This window comes from Tamandua tetradactyla, chromosome 7 (assembly GCF_023851605.1).
Source record: "Tamandua tetradactyla isolate mTamTet1 chromosome 7, mTamTet1.pri, whole genome shotgun sequence".
NCBI lineage: Eukaryota > Metazoa > Chordata > Mammalia > Pilosa > Myrmecophagidae > Tamandua > Tamandua tetradactyla.
Genome location: NC_135333.1, coordinates 119249070 through 119265837, shown reverse-complemented (window position 1 = coordinate 119265837; position 16768 = coordinate 119249070). Strand labels below are relative to the sequence as shown.

At 34.9% G+C, this 16768-nt stretch overlaps 1 protein-coding gene across 1 annotated transcript; it reads left to right on the top strand.

Moving 5' to 3' along the window:
• The first annotated feature begins 482 nt into the window (after positions 1–482).
• On the top strand, positions 483–1421 carry LOC143690052 (olfactory receptor 6C1). Its single transcript, XM_077168051.1, has one exon. The coding sequence runs from the start codon at positions 483–485 to the stop codon at positions 1419–1421; it is 939 nt and encodes a 312-aa protein (XP_077024166.1).
• The last annotated feature ends 15347 nt before the right edge of the window (positions 1422–16768 follow it).

The window sequence follows — 16768 nt, the reverse complement described above, 5'->3', positions numbered from 1 at the left end:
GAAGACTCATAAAAATTTTAAAGTATCTTTCCCATTATTGAGGATTAAATTAAAACTTTAATTGACATGTTTGCCTCTTGTATAATTGTAAAATCAAATAAACAAATGAGAAATAGAGCATGAGGAATTTTATTGAAGTTGTAGTCATGAAACAAAGCTGGTTTTCATTTGGAAAGAACCTTGTAGTCACTTCTTTTTGAAAGCTAAAGTCTGTGTTAAAATTGTGATAATGTTTGTTTTATTTTAACCTGCCTTAGCCCAAAAGTTTTCACTTTTAGAAGAGAGGGAAATTAGAAGATCTTTATTAATATCAAGTTGCTTAAAATTTTCTTGAAGGTGGATTGGCATATTACTTCAGAAAAAATTCCAGCTCCATACTTTGATGTTTTGTGCATCCACTCATCTCTTCAAGATTATTTTATGCTTTCTTCTATAGGTTCTTTTTATATAGACCAGGAGTATGACAAATAAGCAACTGAAGAATGAGAAACTACACGGAAGTAACAGAGTTTATCCTCCTGGGATTGTCAGATGACCCAAAGCTCCAGGTCACAATTTTTGTCTTTCTGCTCCTCACCTACATGCTCAGCGTCACGGGGAACCTGACCATTATCACCCTTACACTGCTCGACTCCCACCTCCAGACGCCCATGTATTTCTTCCTCAGGAATTTCTCTTTATTGGAAGTTTCATTCACAACCGTCAGTATACCCAAGTTCTTGGGCGCCATTATTACAGGAGATAAAACCATTTCCTTTAATGACTGCATTGCTCAGTTATTTTTTTTCATTCTCTTAGGGGTCACTGAATTTTACCTTCTGGCTGCCATGTCTTATGACCGTTACGTTGCCATCTGTCAGCCCCTGCATTACGTGACCATCATGAATCGTCGAGTCTGCGCGTTGCTTGTCTTCTCTTCATGGCTGACTTCATTCTTAATCATATTCCCAGCACTCATGTTGTTATTAAAGCTTGATTACTGTAGTTCTAATATTATTGATCATTTTACCTGTGATTATTTCCCTTTATTGCACCTTTCTTGTTCAGACACGCAATTCCTGGAGAAAATGGGTTTTTCCTGTGCTGTGTTTACTCTAATGTTCACTTTGGCATTAATAATGCTGTCTTACGTGTACATCATCAGAACAATTTTGAACATACCTTCTACTAGTCAGAGGACAAAGGCCTTTTCCACATGTTCCTCCCACATGATTGTTATTTCCATCTCTTATGGCAGCTGCATCTTCATGTACATTAATCCCTCAGCAAAAGACAGGGTTTCTCTAAGCAAGGGAGTAGCTGTGCTAAACACCTCCATAGCCCCCATGCTGAATCCCTTCATTTACACCCTACGAAATCAACAGGTGAAGCGAGCCTTCATGGACATGGCAAGGAAGACTGTATTTTTCACTAGCAAGTGAAAAGATATGGTGCCATAGATTAAAGGCATAATGAACAGCAATTTTTAAAATGTGTTGATTTTCAGTAGCCTATTCAAATCAAAATGATATCCTGTGTTTTTTACCCATTCTCTTTCGTCTTTTCTAACAATTTGCAAGCATGTGTTTGATATATTTCCTAGTCCATTTGAAGTATTTTTCTTACATGTTTTTGACTCTTACTTATTTTTCACAATCTTGTTAACTTCACAATCTAACTTCTCTTAAACAAGAATTAAAGATACTATAAAATACTCTAAATTTCATGAACCACTTTTTTGGTGATAAAATAATAATTTAATCCATTTAGTAGTACATAATTCTTGTGATTTTTGCAATATCATCAGTAGAGATACTTAGCACAAGACAGATTATGATGGACGTCTGAAGGCACATAATATTTAATAGCAGATTAGGAGGATTAAGTTTCATTTTAGAGATAGAGAACTGAGGAAAAGGAATGGTTGTTTACAAAAGTATTGAAAAATGAATTATACATTAGCAGACTGTATGGAAAATAACTTCATATTTGGGGGCAATTTTTAAAAGTCAGAGAGTTGAAAGAGTACATGGAGTCTTAATATGTGCATAGTACAGTGGGTTTTTTTAATTTAAAAATACACAGAAGTTGCAAGCACCCTATATCCTGCAGACAACCACTCATCCTTCCTTCCTCTTCCCATCACCTGGTAAACTTTAATCTAATTCCCATCTCTAATAATTTATTTCTAGATATTTCATGAAGTGAAATTGTACAGTATTTGTCCTTATGTACCTTGCTATTTCCCTCAGTATAATGTTTCCAGTTTTATCTAGGTTGTAGCATGTTTAAGAACTTCATTACTTCTTGCAGCTGAACAATATTTCATTGTATGTAGTTATCAACTTTTGTTTATTCATTCACTCATTCGTTGGTAGGCGCTTGTATCATTTCTACCTTTTGACTTTTGTGAGTAAAGCGACTATAGATATTGATGTACAAATTATGTTTTGGTCCTTGTTTTCAATTCTTTTGGGTATCTAACTAAGAGCAGAATTGCCAAATGATTTTATATTGAACTTTTTGAGGACCTGCCATTCTGCTTATCACAGGTCACAGAGGCTCTACATTCTGCATTCACACCAGCAATGCACAGAGTTTCCAATTCCTCCACATCCTTCCACTTTCACTGCCTCCTCTTCAATATCTATTTGCTATGTTTTTAAAACAGTAGACATCCTAGTAGGCATGAAGTGGCATCAAGTTGTGATTATGATTTACTTTCCCTTAATTACTAATGATGTTGAGCATCTTTTCATATGTTTATTAGTCATCTGCATATTTTCTTTGGAAAAATGTTCAAGTCCATTGCCCCTTTTAATATTGTGTTGTTTGTCTTGTTGTTGAGATGCAGGAAATCTTTATAAGTTCTGGATATTAACCTTTATCAAATGTATGATTTGCAACTATTTACCCCATCCTGTAGATTGCTGCATCACTTTTTTGGTAATGTCTTTGATGCACTAATTTTTAAAATTTTGAAGTCCAATTTATCTATTGTTTCTTTTGTTTTTCATGCTTTTTGGTGACATGTCCAAGATTTGACTGTCAAATATCAATCATTAAGTTTTGCCTATATGCTACTTTCATAATATGTAAGTAATAATAACATAAACAATGCCTTTTAGTGTAAATTTTATATAGCCAATTGGTTTTCACAGAATTCCTTTAACGATTTCTACTGAAGTCAAGTATCCATAATCAACCTATGACTGCAACTCAACCAGTTTGACAAATGAAGTTGCATACCAACTGGTAACTCCTTTCCCTATAAATTTATTGTCATTAAATATAATAAATGAGTTTTGTGTATTAATTTCTAAAACTTAAATGTATTTTATCAAATCATATTTTTGTACAATTTTTTTTTATAATGGATTTGTTTAGCAACTGTTTTGAAGATTTGTGAAAAAATTGGCATTTGGAACTCACAAGCAGATATTAAGGGGATTTATCACACCTCTATCTCAGTGTAACATGACACTGAGTGGAAGAATTAAAGAGAAGAGAGACTAAGAAGGCATTGAATAATGTCGATAACATAAAACTGATGCAACTGTCCTTCTAATAATATTTCTTCTTTTATCTCCATTATACAGTGGATGTCATTTGGACTGTGATACAATTTGAATGAAGTTGGGTAATGCTAAAATACATGAAAGGATTTTTTAGGCATAACTTGGAGAATGCATGCTGATTTTTAAATTTAGTTAACATTAATTCTTGTCTCAAGTTTGGCACTTAGTATAAATGCAAAAAAAAAAAGCCTGCTAATTCTGCATTCTAGATAAGTGTGTTTGTCTTTTAATTTTCTCAGGAACTCAAAAGGCCAAGGTTCTGAGTGCTCTGAAAATCACTGCTTTTTTATTTCTTTGCTTTGCATATACTATACTATACAATAAAACGTTAAAAAAAAGCCATGGTTCTATACCAAGTGCGTTTCAGACTTGGTAAAGCAATAAGTTATGAGGAATGTCATTCAAACTTCTGGGTCCCTTACCCTTTATTAGTGAAATGCTTTAAAACATAAGGGTAGAGAGCACATATTTTGAAGACAGACTTCTACTGTAGTCTTTGCCACTGAGTAGGTTTGTAATCTTGAAAAAGTTACTTATGAGATGATCTTGGAATGATTTTTAAAAAAGAAAGAAGGAAAATATAAAATCAAAATAGCAACTAAAGATAAACTGTAAAACTCTAAAACAATATCTAATGTAAAATAAAAATTAAAGCTAATAAAACAAAGGATATAAAATGGAATCATAACAAATACTCAATAAAAAAGCAGAAAATTTGGGATATTTTACAATAAGGAAATAAGTACATCAAGAAGGCATAATCTTTAATGTTTATACATAAGATAGCAAGAGCTCTAAATACATGAAACACATACAGAGTGACAGCAAGGAGAAATAATCAAATCCATATTAATCATCAGAGGCTTCAACATCCTTTTGCAAAATATAGTGAATAAACTTCTAAAAGTTAGTAAGAATATATATAGAAGACTTGAAGAGCCTTGTCAACCAGATGAGCTAAGTGACAATTTTAGAAGACACAACCAAACATTAGCTGAATATACATTCTTTCCAGGTGCACACCGATTATTACCAAGATAGATTATATTCTGGAATGCACACATGCAGAAAACACTCAATACATTTGAGGAATCATGTTATATAAAGTATGATCTCTGAACACAACATTACCTAGAAATAAATTACATGTAGATATCTGGAAAAAATGCTAATATAAGGAAACTAAATAACATATCACCATATAACTTCTGGATCAAAGAAATATTCAAATGCAGTTTTGACTAAGTTAAAGTAAAGTCAAAATATAGAAAAGTGTCTGCAATGAAGTGAAAACAGTCATCAGAATGAAATTTAAATATCTGAAGTTATGATAGAAAAGTTCTTGAACCAATAAGTACAGTGTTCACCTAAGTAATGAAACAAGTAGAAGAGCAAATTCAACTCAGAGTGATTAGAAGAGAGGAAATAAATATGGGGTGTAAATGAATATAATAGAATGCAGAGATAAAATCAGAAAATAGCAATGAAATTAAAATCTGGTTCTTGAAAGAAGATTATTAAAATTAATAAATGTCTAGCCAGTGCTTCCAGGCTGATGAGGAACAACAGAAAGAGGATACAAATTATCAATATCAGGAATAGGAAGGTAACATCACTGATCTTCATCAGATGTTAAAAGGGTACCAAGAGATTTTTTTAAAGAACTTTAAGCCAATGAGTTCAGTAGCATGAATGATATGAAACAATCCTTGAAAGATACCAACTACAAAAGCTCACTCAAGAAAAAAATAGATATTAAACAGTTCTACATCTACAGTAGAAATTTAACTGATAATAAATGTTGCACAAAGAAAACTCAGAGTCTACTAGTGAGTTTTACCAAGTACGTAAGGAAATAATACCAATTACATATGAACTCTTTTAGAATAAGTTAGAGCAAGGAAGTACTCTACAACTCACCCTATGAGGACAGGATGATACCCAACCTATAAAATGATATTGCTAGGGAAAAAAGTAGAGACCTATGTAAAAAAGACCAATAAATCCAATAACATAGAAAAATCTACTGAATCATACTCAATTGGACTTTATTTCAATAGATTCAGCAAAAGCGATTGAAAAAATTCAACATGCACACCTGAAAAAAATACTCTGGAAAAAAAAGTAGATCTGATAAATGACAAATACCAAAAGGTGTAAAACATTGGTAAAGAAAAGAAAAGAAACTACAGATGAAAGCTTACTTCATGGGGAAAGCCTAGGTATTTCCATCATAAGAAAAATGTAAGTTAAGGATTTCTACTCTTGCTTCTTCTCTTTAACATTTTGCTATTAGGTTCTAATTGGTAAATTAAATAAATAAAAGAGAATTGAAGAAGTAAAGCTGATTTTATTTACAGATGACACAAATACCTACAGAGAAAATTCTATGAATTTCTAGTTTCAGCTCCAATGGGTAAATAGGTTGTATACTGGCACTCCTGCCTTTCAAAAACAGAAAGGTGAAAATTATTGACTTTTCTGAACCTAAAAAAGAAGCAAAGTCAGAGGGCAGACAGCACCTGAAATCTGTATAGATAAGAGAATCTAGAGAGGCACAGCTGAGGTGGGCTTACCTACAGCAGAAGACAGTGGATTTATACATTTGTAGGAAAAAATTTAATGACAATTTGATGAATGGCTGGGGGCTGATTGTGGACTATTATTAGAGAGAAAAACTCCTCCAGGTCACAACCAAAGGCAGTCCTAAACTCATGAGTTGTACCTGCCAGAAACCCACAAGGTTTTCAGGTTGATAAGCATGGAAATATCTCTTCCTGGTTCTGTCAGGAGTGAGAATAACTATTCTGAAATATGCCCAAGGCACTTTCCATAAAAAAGGCCAACACATGGAAGGAAAAGATTATTCCAAACTCCTGTCCTACCTTGGAGAAGGGCATTTTTCACATGCTAGTCATGCTAATTCCATCTAATTTCCTCTCTCACCTAAGGGCAGATGGGAAAATTTAAACACTGATGAATGCTCAGGAACACAGCCTGCAAAGAGACTGAAATTATTCATAAGATTATGGCTTGTTACCCCTCTACCACAATTTACTATTCTACCAACACATTACAGTATAATGACAGGATCACTGATGAAAGTATGGCAAGAGAAAAATTCTCTCTGAGGAGGAATTATTAGGAATGCCCAAAATTAAGAGGCAATTAAAAACAATGACACTAGAGAAATGTGACACTTCTGGCACCCATAACTACTACAGGAAACATTAAAATCATCCTGACTCCTATAAGATTATCATAAATTCTCACACTCAAGTCCTATTGGCATTGTTTCTTCTTACCCAATGATTCATGTATGGTTTTCAATTAAAAATTAAAATGCACACACATAGGCAAGGAAAAGATGGTCTGAAGATCCAAGGCAAGAATAGAAAATAGACACAGATGCTACAAACATGTAAATATCATACATGGAATTTAAAATAACTATGATTTATAAATTGAGATCTCTAGTAGAAAAAGCAAACAACATGCAACAAAAAAGACAAATATCAAAATATATGAATGCAAGCATAATATAGTCAAACTGCAGAAAATCAAACCAAGATAGGTTCTTGAGAGAAACTATAGAAGAAAATCACATTATAAATAGAGGAAAAAGGGGAAGAATTACATACGACTTTCCATAAAAATGATGCACATAAAGGGAAAGTGGAGTGAAATATGTAAAGTGTTGGAAAAACAAAACACTAATCTGGAATTCTATAAAATAAAGGAAAAGAATTCCTCAAAATGAAGGAAAAGAAAGACTTTCTCAGACAAACAAAAACTAAGGCAACCTGTTGCCAGTAGATGTGTCTTTAAAGAAATGTTGAAAGAAGTTCTCTAAACAGAAAGTGGTATAGGTCAGAAACTCAGATATGCATAAAGAAAAGAAGATATTAGAAAAGGAATAACTGAAGATAAGATTAAACATGTTAAATATTCTTATTCTGAGTTGATCTAATGGATAACTGTTTGTTCATGGTTGTGATGACACTGATGCCCTGGGTGATTGGAAAGCATGGACGAACAGAATAACTCACAACAATGCAATGATGGACAGGAAGGGGGAACTGGCAATACGCTATGATACTGTACTTGCACTAAATATGAAGTGAAAACATTATTTGAAATTGACCTTAGATTAGTTGTCAATGTATACCACAAACTCTAGGGCAACATTTACTTTTTCAATAATGATTGATTTATGAAGAAATGAGTGAATATGGAATCATATAAAATGCTCAAATGATCAAAGACATGGAAGAAAATGGAGAACAAAGAAAAAATGCACATATAGGAAAGTTACAGATATGAATTTGCCATGAATCATGTTAAATGCCAATGGTCTAAATATGCCAATTGAAACAGGGTAACTTTCAGAATTGATAAAAAAGAACTAATTGTAGTTTGCTTACAAGTAATCAACAGTAAATATGAAGGCACGCATGCATTAGAAGAAAGGGATGGACGCCAATGTAATTTTTGTGGTGATGACAAAGTTTGGGCAAGGGATGTTGCTAATAGTAATGGCATATTGTGATTTTTTTTAACTGAAAAGGATAAAGAAAGCTATACCATGCTAACACTAATCTTAAGAAAGCTAGAGTAGTGATATTAATTTCAAACAGATGAGAATTCAGAATAAGGAAGATTTTCAGTGGAAAAGAAGGCATTAGATAATGAAAAAGGCATCAATTCTGCAAGAAGACACAGTAATCTTAAAGTTTTCTGCACCTAATGAAAGTGCCAAAATACATGAGGCAAACTAATAGAATAGCAAGGATAAATTCTCAACAGCCTAAGAGGGTATAAAAAAGTAATACAAATTACCAAAATCAAAAATAAAAGCAGGGTCATCAGTACTTGTTCAAAGAACATAAAAATTAGTAGAGTAATACTGTAAATATCTTTGTGCTCACTAATTTAATAACAGAGATTAAATGGGAAAGTTCCTTGAAAACACGTACTACCATAACTCACACAAGGATAAAAACAATCTGAGTAAGTCTATTCTTCATTTAAAGACTAGTAACTTTTTCAGAAAGAAAGCAGATGACTTTGTGGATTCCTACCAAACATTTAAGAAAGAAATGACACCAATTCTCCTCAATGTCCTACAGAAAATAGAAGCAAAGGGAACACTCATCCTATGAGACCAGGATAACCCTCATACCAAAAGCAGAAAAAGACATTACGAGAAAGGAAAACTGCAGACTAATACCTCTCATGAGAATAGATTAAAAAATTCTCAACCAGTTATTAATAGATCAAATCCATGACAACCAAGTGAGATTTATTACATTAATGCACTACTAGTATGATATTTGAAAATCAATTAATGAAAACAATAAAAAACATGCATAAGAAAAATTTTTACATGTCATATCCATGGATGCAGAAAAGGCAAACTAGAAATAGAGGGCAACTTTCTCAACTTTATAAATAACATCTATAAAAAGCATTAGCATTAACATCATATGTAACGTTGAGACATTGGACACTTTTTCACTAACTTCAGGAAGAAGGCAAGGATACCCTTTGTTACAACTCCTGTTTTACATTATTTTGGAATTCATAACTAGGAGATTAAGACCAGGAGAGGAAAATAAAAGTTATACACTTTGGAAAGACAGTTATAAATCTGTCTTTATATTGAGATGACATTATTGTCTAATAGGAAAATAAGAAAAAAAACTAATCAAAAATAGAAAATCTTCTGGAATTAATAAGCAAGTATATCAAGGTCACTATATACAAGATTATATGAAAAAGAAAATGGATTTCCCACTTAACAGTAATAAATAATTGGAATTTGAAATTTTCAAGTTAATGCTATTTACAATAGCACCATAAAAAATAACTAGATAGGTATGAATATAACAAAATTTGTACAAAATATATTTTCAGAAACTATAAATATCTGAAGAAAAATCAAAGAAGATATAAATTAATGGATAAACTTTCCACATTCATGGATTGGAACACACCCTATTAAAAATGTCAGTTAACTTTAACTTGATCTATATATTCAAAACAATCTAAATTAAATTTCAGCAAGCTCTTTTGAATGTCCTGACAAACTGATACTAAAACTAATATGGAAAGGCAAAACTTAGAATATTCAATACAATACTGAAAAATCTAGGTTAGAACAGCTCACACTAGATGAGTTCAAGACTTACTATCAAGCTGCAGTAATCAAGAGAACTTGCCATTATCAAAAGAATGCACCCAGTATCAAAGAAACATAGTAGGTAGCCAAGAATACGTCAAAACAAATATACTCAGGTGATCTCTGTCAAAGAAGCAAATGCATTTCAATGGAGAAAGAATATTTGCCAACCAATGGATCATTGGTCAATCAATGCAAAACAATTAAAAACTGGACACAGACCTTACCTGTTTCACAGATATTATTCCAAAATATACCATAAACCTAGACATAAAGTTCACAAACTATGAAACCTCTAGAAGAAAACCTATGTAACCTTGCTTCTGAAGAATGAGGTTTTAGATACAGCTCCAGAACCATGAGCCGTGCAAGAAATCTATTAATCAGTTGGATTTAAGAAAAGTTAATGATGTCATTTCTGCAAAATACTCTGCTAAGAGAATGAAAGGACAAGCCATATAAAGGAAAAGGATATATATATATATATATATATATATATATATATATATACACAATAGCATATATATACATATTTCAGAAAAATTACTTGCATTGAAAATATACAAAGAACCCTCGAAATTCAAAAATAAGAAAATAAACAACCTGATTATAAAGTGAGCAAAATATTGGACAGTTCACAAAAAATGATATAGGATCTCAAAAAAAAATGACACAACAAAAGAAAAACAAATACATGAACATACCAAATGCTATTGAGAAGAGTAAGCTAACAGAAACTCATTCATTACTGGTACCAATGAAGATGGTGCACAATTTTGGAGGACAGTTCTTAAAAGACTTAACATAAGTTAATCCAGTTAAGTCATAGCATAATTCAGCAATTGAGCACTTAGATATTTGTCTACCTGATTTGAACTCATTTCCACACGGATACCACAGCATGAATATTTCTGGTAATTTCCTAACTATTGCCAAAATACAGAAGCAACAATGTAGATGAATGATTAACAAACTGAATCTATCCATACAATACAATATTACTCCACAGTAAAATGACATTGGCAATCAAGCTATGAAAAACATGGATGTACCTTAAATATACATGACTAAGTGATAGAAGCCAGTATGAAAGCGTATTTGCTACTTGATTCCATTTTTACGACACTCTTGAAAATGTGAAACTATGGGCAGTAAAAATTCAATGCCTTCCTGGGTGTTCGTAGGGAGTGAGGGAAAAGGGGAGGGTGGAATAGGTGAAGAACATAGGATATTTTAGCATGATGAAAGTATTTTTTATGATAATGTAATGGCAGATAAATGGCATTATGAATTTGTCAAAATCCATAGAACATTACAGCATAAAAATGAACCTTAAATATGTAACTGAAAGAAAGAAAAACATTTAAGAGGCAGTGAGGTCCAATGATGGAATGCAGAATGTGAAAAAACAGTCTTTGCCACAAATATACGAAACAACTTCACTGAATGGGGTGAGGCAATGGGTGTTGATCTAATAAATGTGGACACGCTCCCCCACCCTGTGCATGCGAGTAACCAAATCCCACCCTCCCACGGCCCATGCACATGAGCACCTGTGCCTTGTGCCCCTATGGCCCTTGCCCTGACCCTTAGTACACCGTGCACCTGTGCCCTGCTAAACCCTCCGCCTGCACATCAGGACCCCGATCCCCATGCATGTGTGCCATCCTGCCCCACACACTCACACCCTGCCCTGCAATTTCCCACTGCCTTCCCCCAACCCCTGCGTGCCATGCACTCACACACCATGCTCTGCACCCCATAATACAGACCCTGTCCCCTCATGCCCCACATACCTGTACCTGTACCCACTGAACCATGTCATGTGCAGGAACACACCCATGCCCCATTGCCCCAAGCACAACCATGTCTGCTCCTCCAACACCCTGGGCATCAGATTCCAATCCTTGAACCCCATGACTCATGCAGTATGCACTCACACACAACCCTCCCCCACACCCCCACACCCACACACCCATGCCATACCCCTCCCACACACCACATTCTTACCCGCATGTCCTACACACTCCCATGCCCTGCCTCCTGCCATGTTCTGCCTCTATGTCTCCATGCCATGCTCTAGACCTATGCCACACCTCGCCCCTCATCCCCCATGTCACTCTTGTGACCCAGACTCATGTCCCCAGCCTCTGTGCAGAGCCCTACCCCTTGCCTAGCCCTGTGTCATCCCCCACTACCACACTGCCATGATCCACCATGTGGCCAGCACCCTGCCCTGTGCCCATTCAGCATGCTATCACATGCCTCCACAACCTGCCCCCATGCTCCACACCTCATCCCTTGCCCCACCCTGCAATCCTTTTGCCCCACACCCTGAACCCCCACCCCACCCCCACACCCTCTACCCTGTGTCAACAGTCTGTGCAACAACCCACACTGCACCCACCTGATATCCACAATCCAAGACCCTCACCTTGCTCCCATGACATACCTATGAAGCAGGCATTTCCAGATTGACTGTGGATAGGGGAACCTGATATAACCAGTTCCACAATCCAAGGTCATTCCAAGTGGGAGCCTGGGGGCCACCAGCCCCATCAGGTGCACAAGCAGAATCTCCACTGAGGTGTCCACTGCCCATCCCCATCTCCATGGTTGGTGGTTTTCAGTGTGCACCAGGACCAGCAGACCTGGATGGAATTGCACAAGGCGTCATTCCAGCTCATCTGGAGTCAGCCTGAGAGGAAGAGGTAGTTCAAGAGTTCTTTCTGTTGGGAAGCTGTAGAAAGTGCAATCTGACAAACTGCTTATCTGCCTAGCTTTAAACAGATCCTCAAGTAGAGTCCTATCCTCTACATGAGGTCCTGGCCTTGGTTTGACGGGGATTACTGACAAACTAATTGTAAAAGGAGACATTCAATGCAAATCCAAGCAAATACAAACCCTTACATGACTATGGGAAATCAACTCAAAGGAAAAGTAGCCCTCTCAAGATAACTAAATGCCTTGAAGTACTCAGAAAATTGCAAAGCATATGAAGATGCAGGCAGATAAAACCCAACCAAATGACCAAATTAAAACACCAAAGGGGACTCAGACTTTGAAACAACTAATCAAAAATTTCCGTACAACGCTCCCAATCAATTCAGTGGGTTGGCCAATGACATAAAGGATATCAAGAAGACACAAGAAGAGCATAATGAATAATTTAAAAGAAAAAGTAGAAAAATAGCAGATATCACAGAGGTGAAAGATACTGTAGACCAAATTAAAAATACCTGTGTGACACCGAAAGCTCACAGTAGGAGTTCTTCAGGTGTGAAAGTCAGCATTTCCACATACAATATCTGCTAAATGACCAAAAAAGAGATCTGGCTTCAATTAGAGTTAAGAATGAAGCTGATCATGCAGGGACTAAGGTAAATCAGAATACAGGGATAAGGAGGATATTGTCTCTATTTCAGAACTTCATCTACTGTATGAGACCAAGGGAAGAGAGGTTTATTTTATCCAAACCCTAACTCCACTTGTCTGGATAGATCATTTAAACAACCCAAACACCTGGGGCACAGAATGGGTATGAAATCTTGTAATTCTGTATAGCTTAATGTAATGCCTGGAAACATCCCACAATATGTTGAGCAGGTAATTAAAAAGTATTGGCAAAATCTCCTGACAGACAGGAGAAAAATAAATGGAACTATTAAGATTTAGACCAGGGAAACCCCTGATACTGTTTTGAACATTAGGGACTCCAAAGTCAATAGGCCAAGCCCTTGATTTGGAGGCTTGCTCTTATAAAGCTTATTTATGTATCAGAGAAGTTAAGCCTACCTATAGTTATGTCTCAGAGTTCCTTTCTGAGGACCTGTTTTGTTTCTCAGATGTGGCCTCACTTCATCACTAAGCCCAACTCTTCAAGGAGAATCACTACCCGCCCACCCCACGTGGGACATGACATCCAGGAGTGAAAGTCTCACTGGCAACATGGGATATGAATCTGAGGGATGAGGCTGGCTCTAGCACTGTGGTGTCAACAATGCCTTCCTGAACAAAGAGGGAAAAGAAATGTAACAAAATAAAATAGCAGTGGCTGAGAAAGTTCAAATAGAGCCAGGAGGCTATTCTGGAGGCTACTTCTTTGCAAGCTTCAGCTAGATATTGCTATTTACCATGGTTTGCCAAACCCAATCAAAACCATTCTTGTCAACCCTAAAGAACATCCAGGGTTCTATCTGAGATTGTACAAAAGTTTCCTGCACTATGATTACTTTCTAGAAACCTACAGCCTCCAAATGGCTTCCTAGGCCAGATAAGTCCTGAAATGCAGAGGGGCCAATGTCTCCAAGAACATATCCCTATCCCATACTATTGACAGTCCTTCCAACATGAAAAAGTGAGAATGGACATAACCCAAATAGCCCTAAAGATGGGGAGAGGGATCAAAGGAGAAATAGGAGTTATAACAGAGAAGAAAGAATTTAACAAATGAGATGACTGCTGAATCAGTATTTCTTTTAGTCTCCAGTGCCCTGGAGCAACTAGAAGGAAAAACCTAAATGGTGGAACTGTAAACCATACCAAACAAAATCTGTTCTATAAGTACTTGTTACAATGTACTTCAAATATTGTTGTTTTTTCTATATAGATTATATTTCACAATAAAATATGTTTAAAAATGTTTTTAAAGTAAGGAAAAAGGTTGTCACCATATAATTTAGAATTACCTTATTCTGTCAATATAAATGCAGTATCTATTTCCTTTATAGAATAAAAATATGAAAAGAAATGGGTTTATAAACTAATTTGTTAACAGCACAGCATATATGGTAGGCTTTTTAAGAGTACTTAACATTGCTTAAAACAAATTATATATGACCAATGAATATGTTTTCAAATTGTTTTCACAAATAAAGCTTAAGTGAAGGTGATTTTTTTTCCCTCCAGGCTTGTGGTTTGATAAAAGTAATCATAGAATGTTGAGAACCAAAATCACAATTTTTCTGAATGAACAGTAGTTTTTGTCCACCCAATAAAAACATTATGAGACACTTGCTCAGAATATTTGAAAATGAGAGATTTGAAAAATCTGGGAAACACAGAAGACCACAACTCTGTGCATGATAACTGCAGAGAATTGTGGTAACAAGAATTAGTATATACAGTAAATGAACATGTGATTTTAAATCAAATAGGAAAGATGTATAATGACATCTATTACACTGTTTAACCTGTGTATATTATTTTTATTTTTATATTTTTAGCGTGTGCATATTATTTTTAAAGCAATTTTGTACTGACTCATTTGGTTTTTCAAATACACTTTCAAAAAAGTACGTTAAAAAGTTATGGCTTGGTGTGACTTTTAATTTTCTTTCTAGATCTTACAGAAGTATGGGTATATCAATGATAAAATATACAAAGCTAAACAGCGTGCATCCTGTGGCTGGGGTTGACAAATAATTCAAACTGGTAATTTCTGCCCTTACTTTTTATACTATGACCTAAGATATTAATAAAATATATCTTAGGAAACCTGATTATCACCCTTACTTTCCTTGATTCTCAACTAAAACCACCCATGTACTTTTATCTGAAAACCTTTTCCCTTGAGACATCTCAGTGATATCAATTTGTATTCCTAAGTTCCTCATCAGCATGGCAACAAAAGACAATACAACTACCTCCAATGGTTTTGAAGTTCAGTTATTTCTGTACATTTTATTTGGAGTAGCAGGATTTTTCATATTAACAGCCATGTCATATGGCCACTATGTAGCCATCTGCAAACCCCTGCATTATACAACTCTCATGACTAGCAGAGTCTGCTCCAAGTTGGGCTTTCTTTCTTGGTTGACTTCATTTCTGGAAGTCTTTCCAGGGGTCATCATAGATTTCTGTAATGACAATATCATTCATCATTTTATATGTAACTATGACCCTGTCCTTTAGCTCTCTCACACAGATAAACACATAGAAATATGCGGTTTTAGTTTAGCCTTAGTGACACTTCTTGTCACTCTCATGCTAGTGATTGTCTCATATACACTTATCATAAGGATAATTTTGAAGAACCCATCTGCACAAAAAAGGAAAAAGGCATTCTAATGTTATAAACCATTTTTGAATAACATATTCCTGAATTCTACACTTTTCAATATGTTCTTCTAGATCTAGAATTTCTTTGAGACAAAAACTTTCTGCTCATAATTTCAACTCTGATTAATCTACATTTTACACATTTCAAAATTAACTTAAATGCCCCTATTGTTTCATGTCTTCTTAACTTAGAAAAGTAAATGTGAGTGTCCAGAATTGGTCCTTATACGTCACTTAATCCCAGTAAATAGAATGTTGGCCTATTCTTAATTACCATAATTGACTGAACAGAATTTACCATTTCACAATAGAGTATCTAATTTATTCTTTATAAATTTCCCATGAAGTAGATATTTAACCTCTGCATTTTATAGGTGAGACAACTAATGTTGAGAAGAATTAAGAAATGTGTCCAATGTCACAGAAATAATAAGGTAAAGTCTGTATTAAAATAAATGTAAACTGATTACAAAGTGCATGTGCTTAATTACTCTGCCTTCTGCTAATAGATGTAACTTACTGACCCCTATGATACAATTACATTTTTACAGTAATGTACTATCTTAGAGATTTTTCAGTATCAATATATAGTTGTTTTTTTATGTCACCTGATTAATCCTGAACAATAAGCCTAAGTTTAAATGCAAATTGATACCCATAGCATTCTTAGAGAATGAAGTGAATATATTCTATGTTTGGAATTCACTGAAGAATTTTTTGTGAGTCTACAGTATCTTATAATTCCCTTTGTGTTCTTTGTCTCATCACAGTCGGAAAGGAGAGAAGGACAGAGGCTATGAAACTCCTTGATGTCATTTGTGGCACATTTCTTTGCATGAACCAGGGCCTTTTACCACTTCTGAATTTTCTGGTTGATTGCCTCTTTTCGAATGTTTTGGATAGCTCTGGTAATGGCTTATTGGTGATTAGTGACTTGCTATCAAGATACCGCTAAAGTTATTTGGCCTTT

What these genes read in the sequence shown, in the direction of transcription:
- LOC143690052 (XM_077168051.1), top strand. Translation starts at nt 483, where the DNA reads ATGAGAAACTACACGGAAGTAACAGAGTTTATCCTCCTGGGATTGTCA.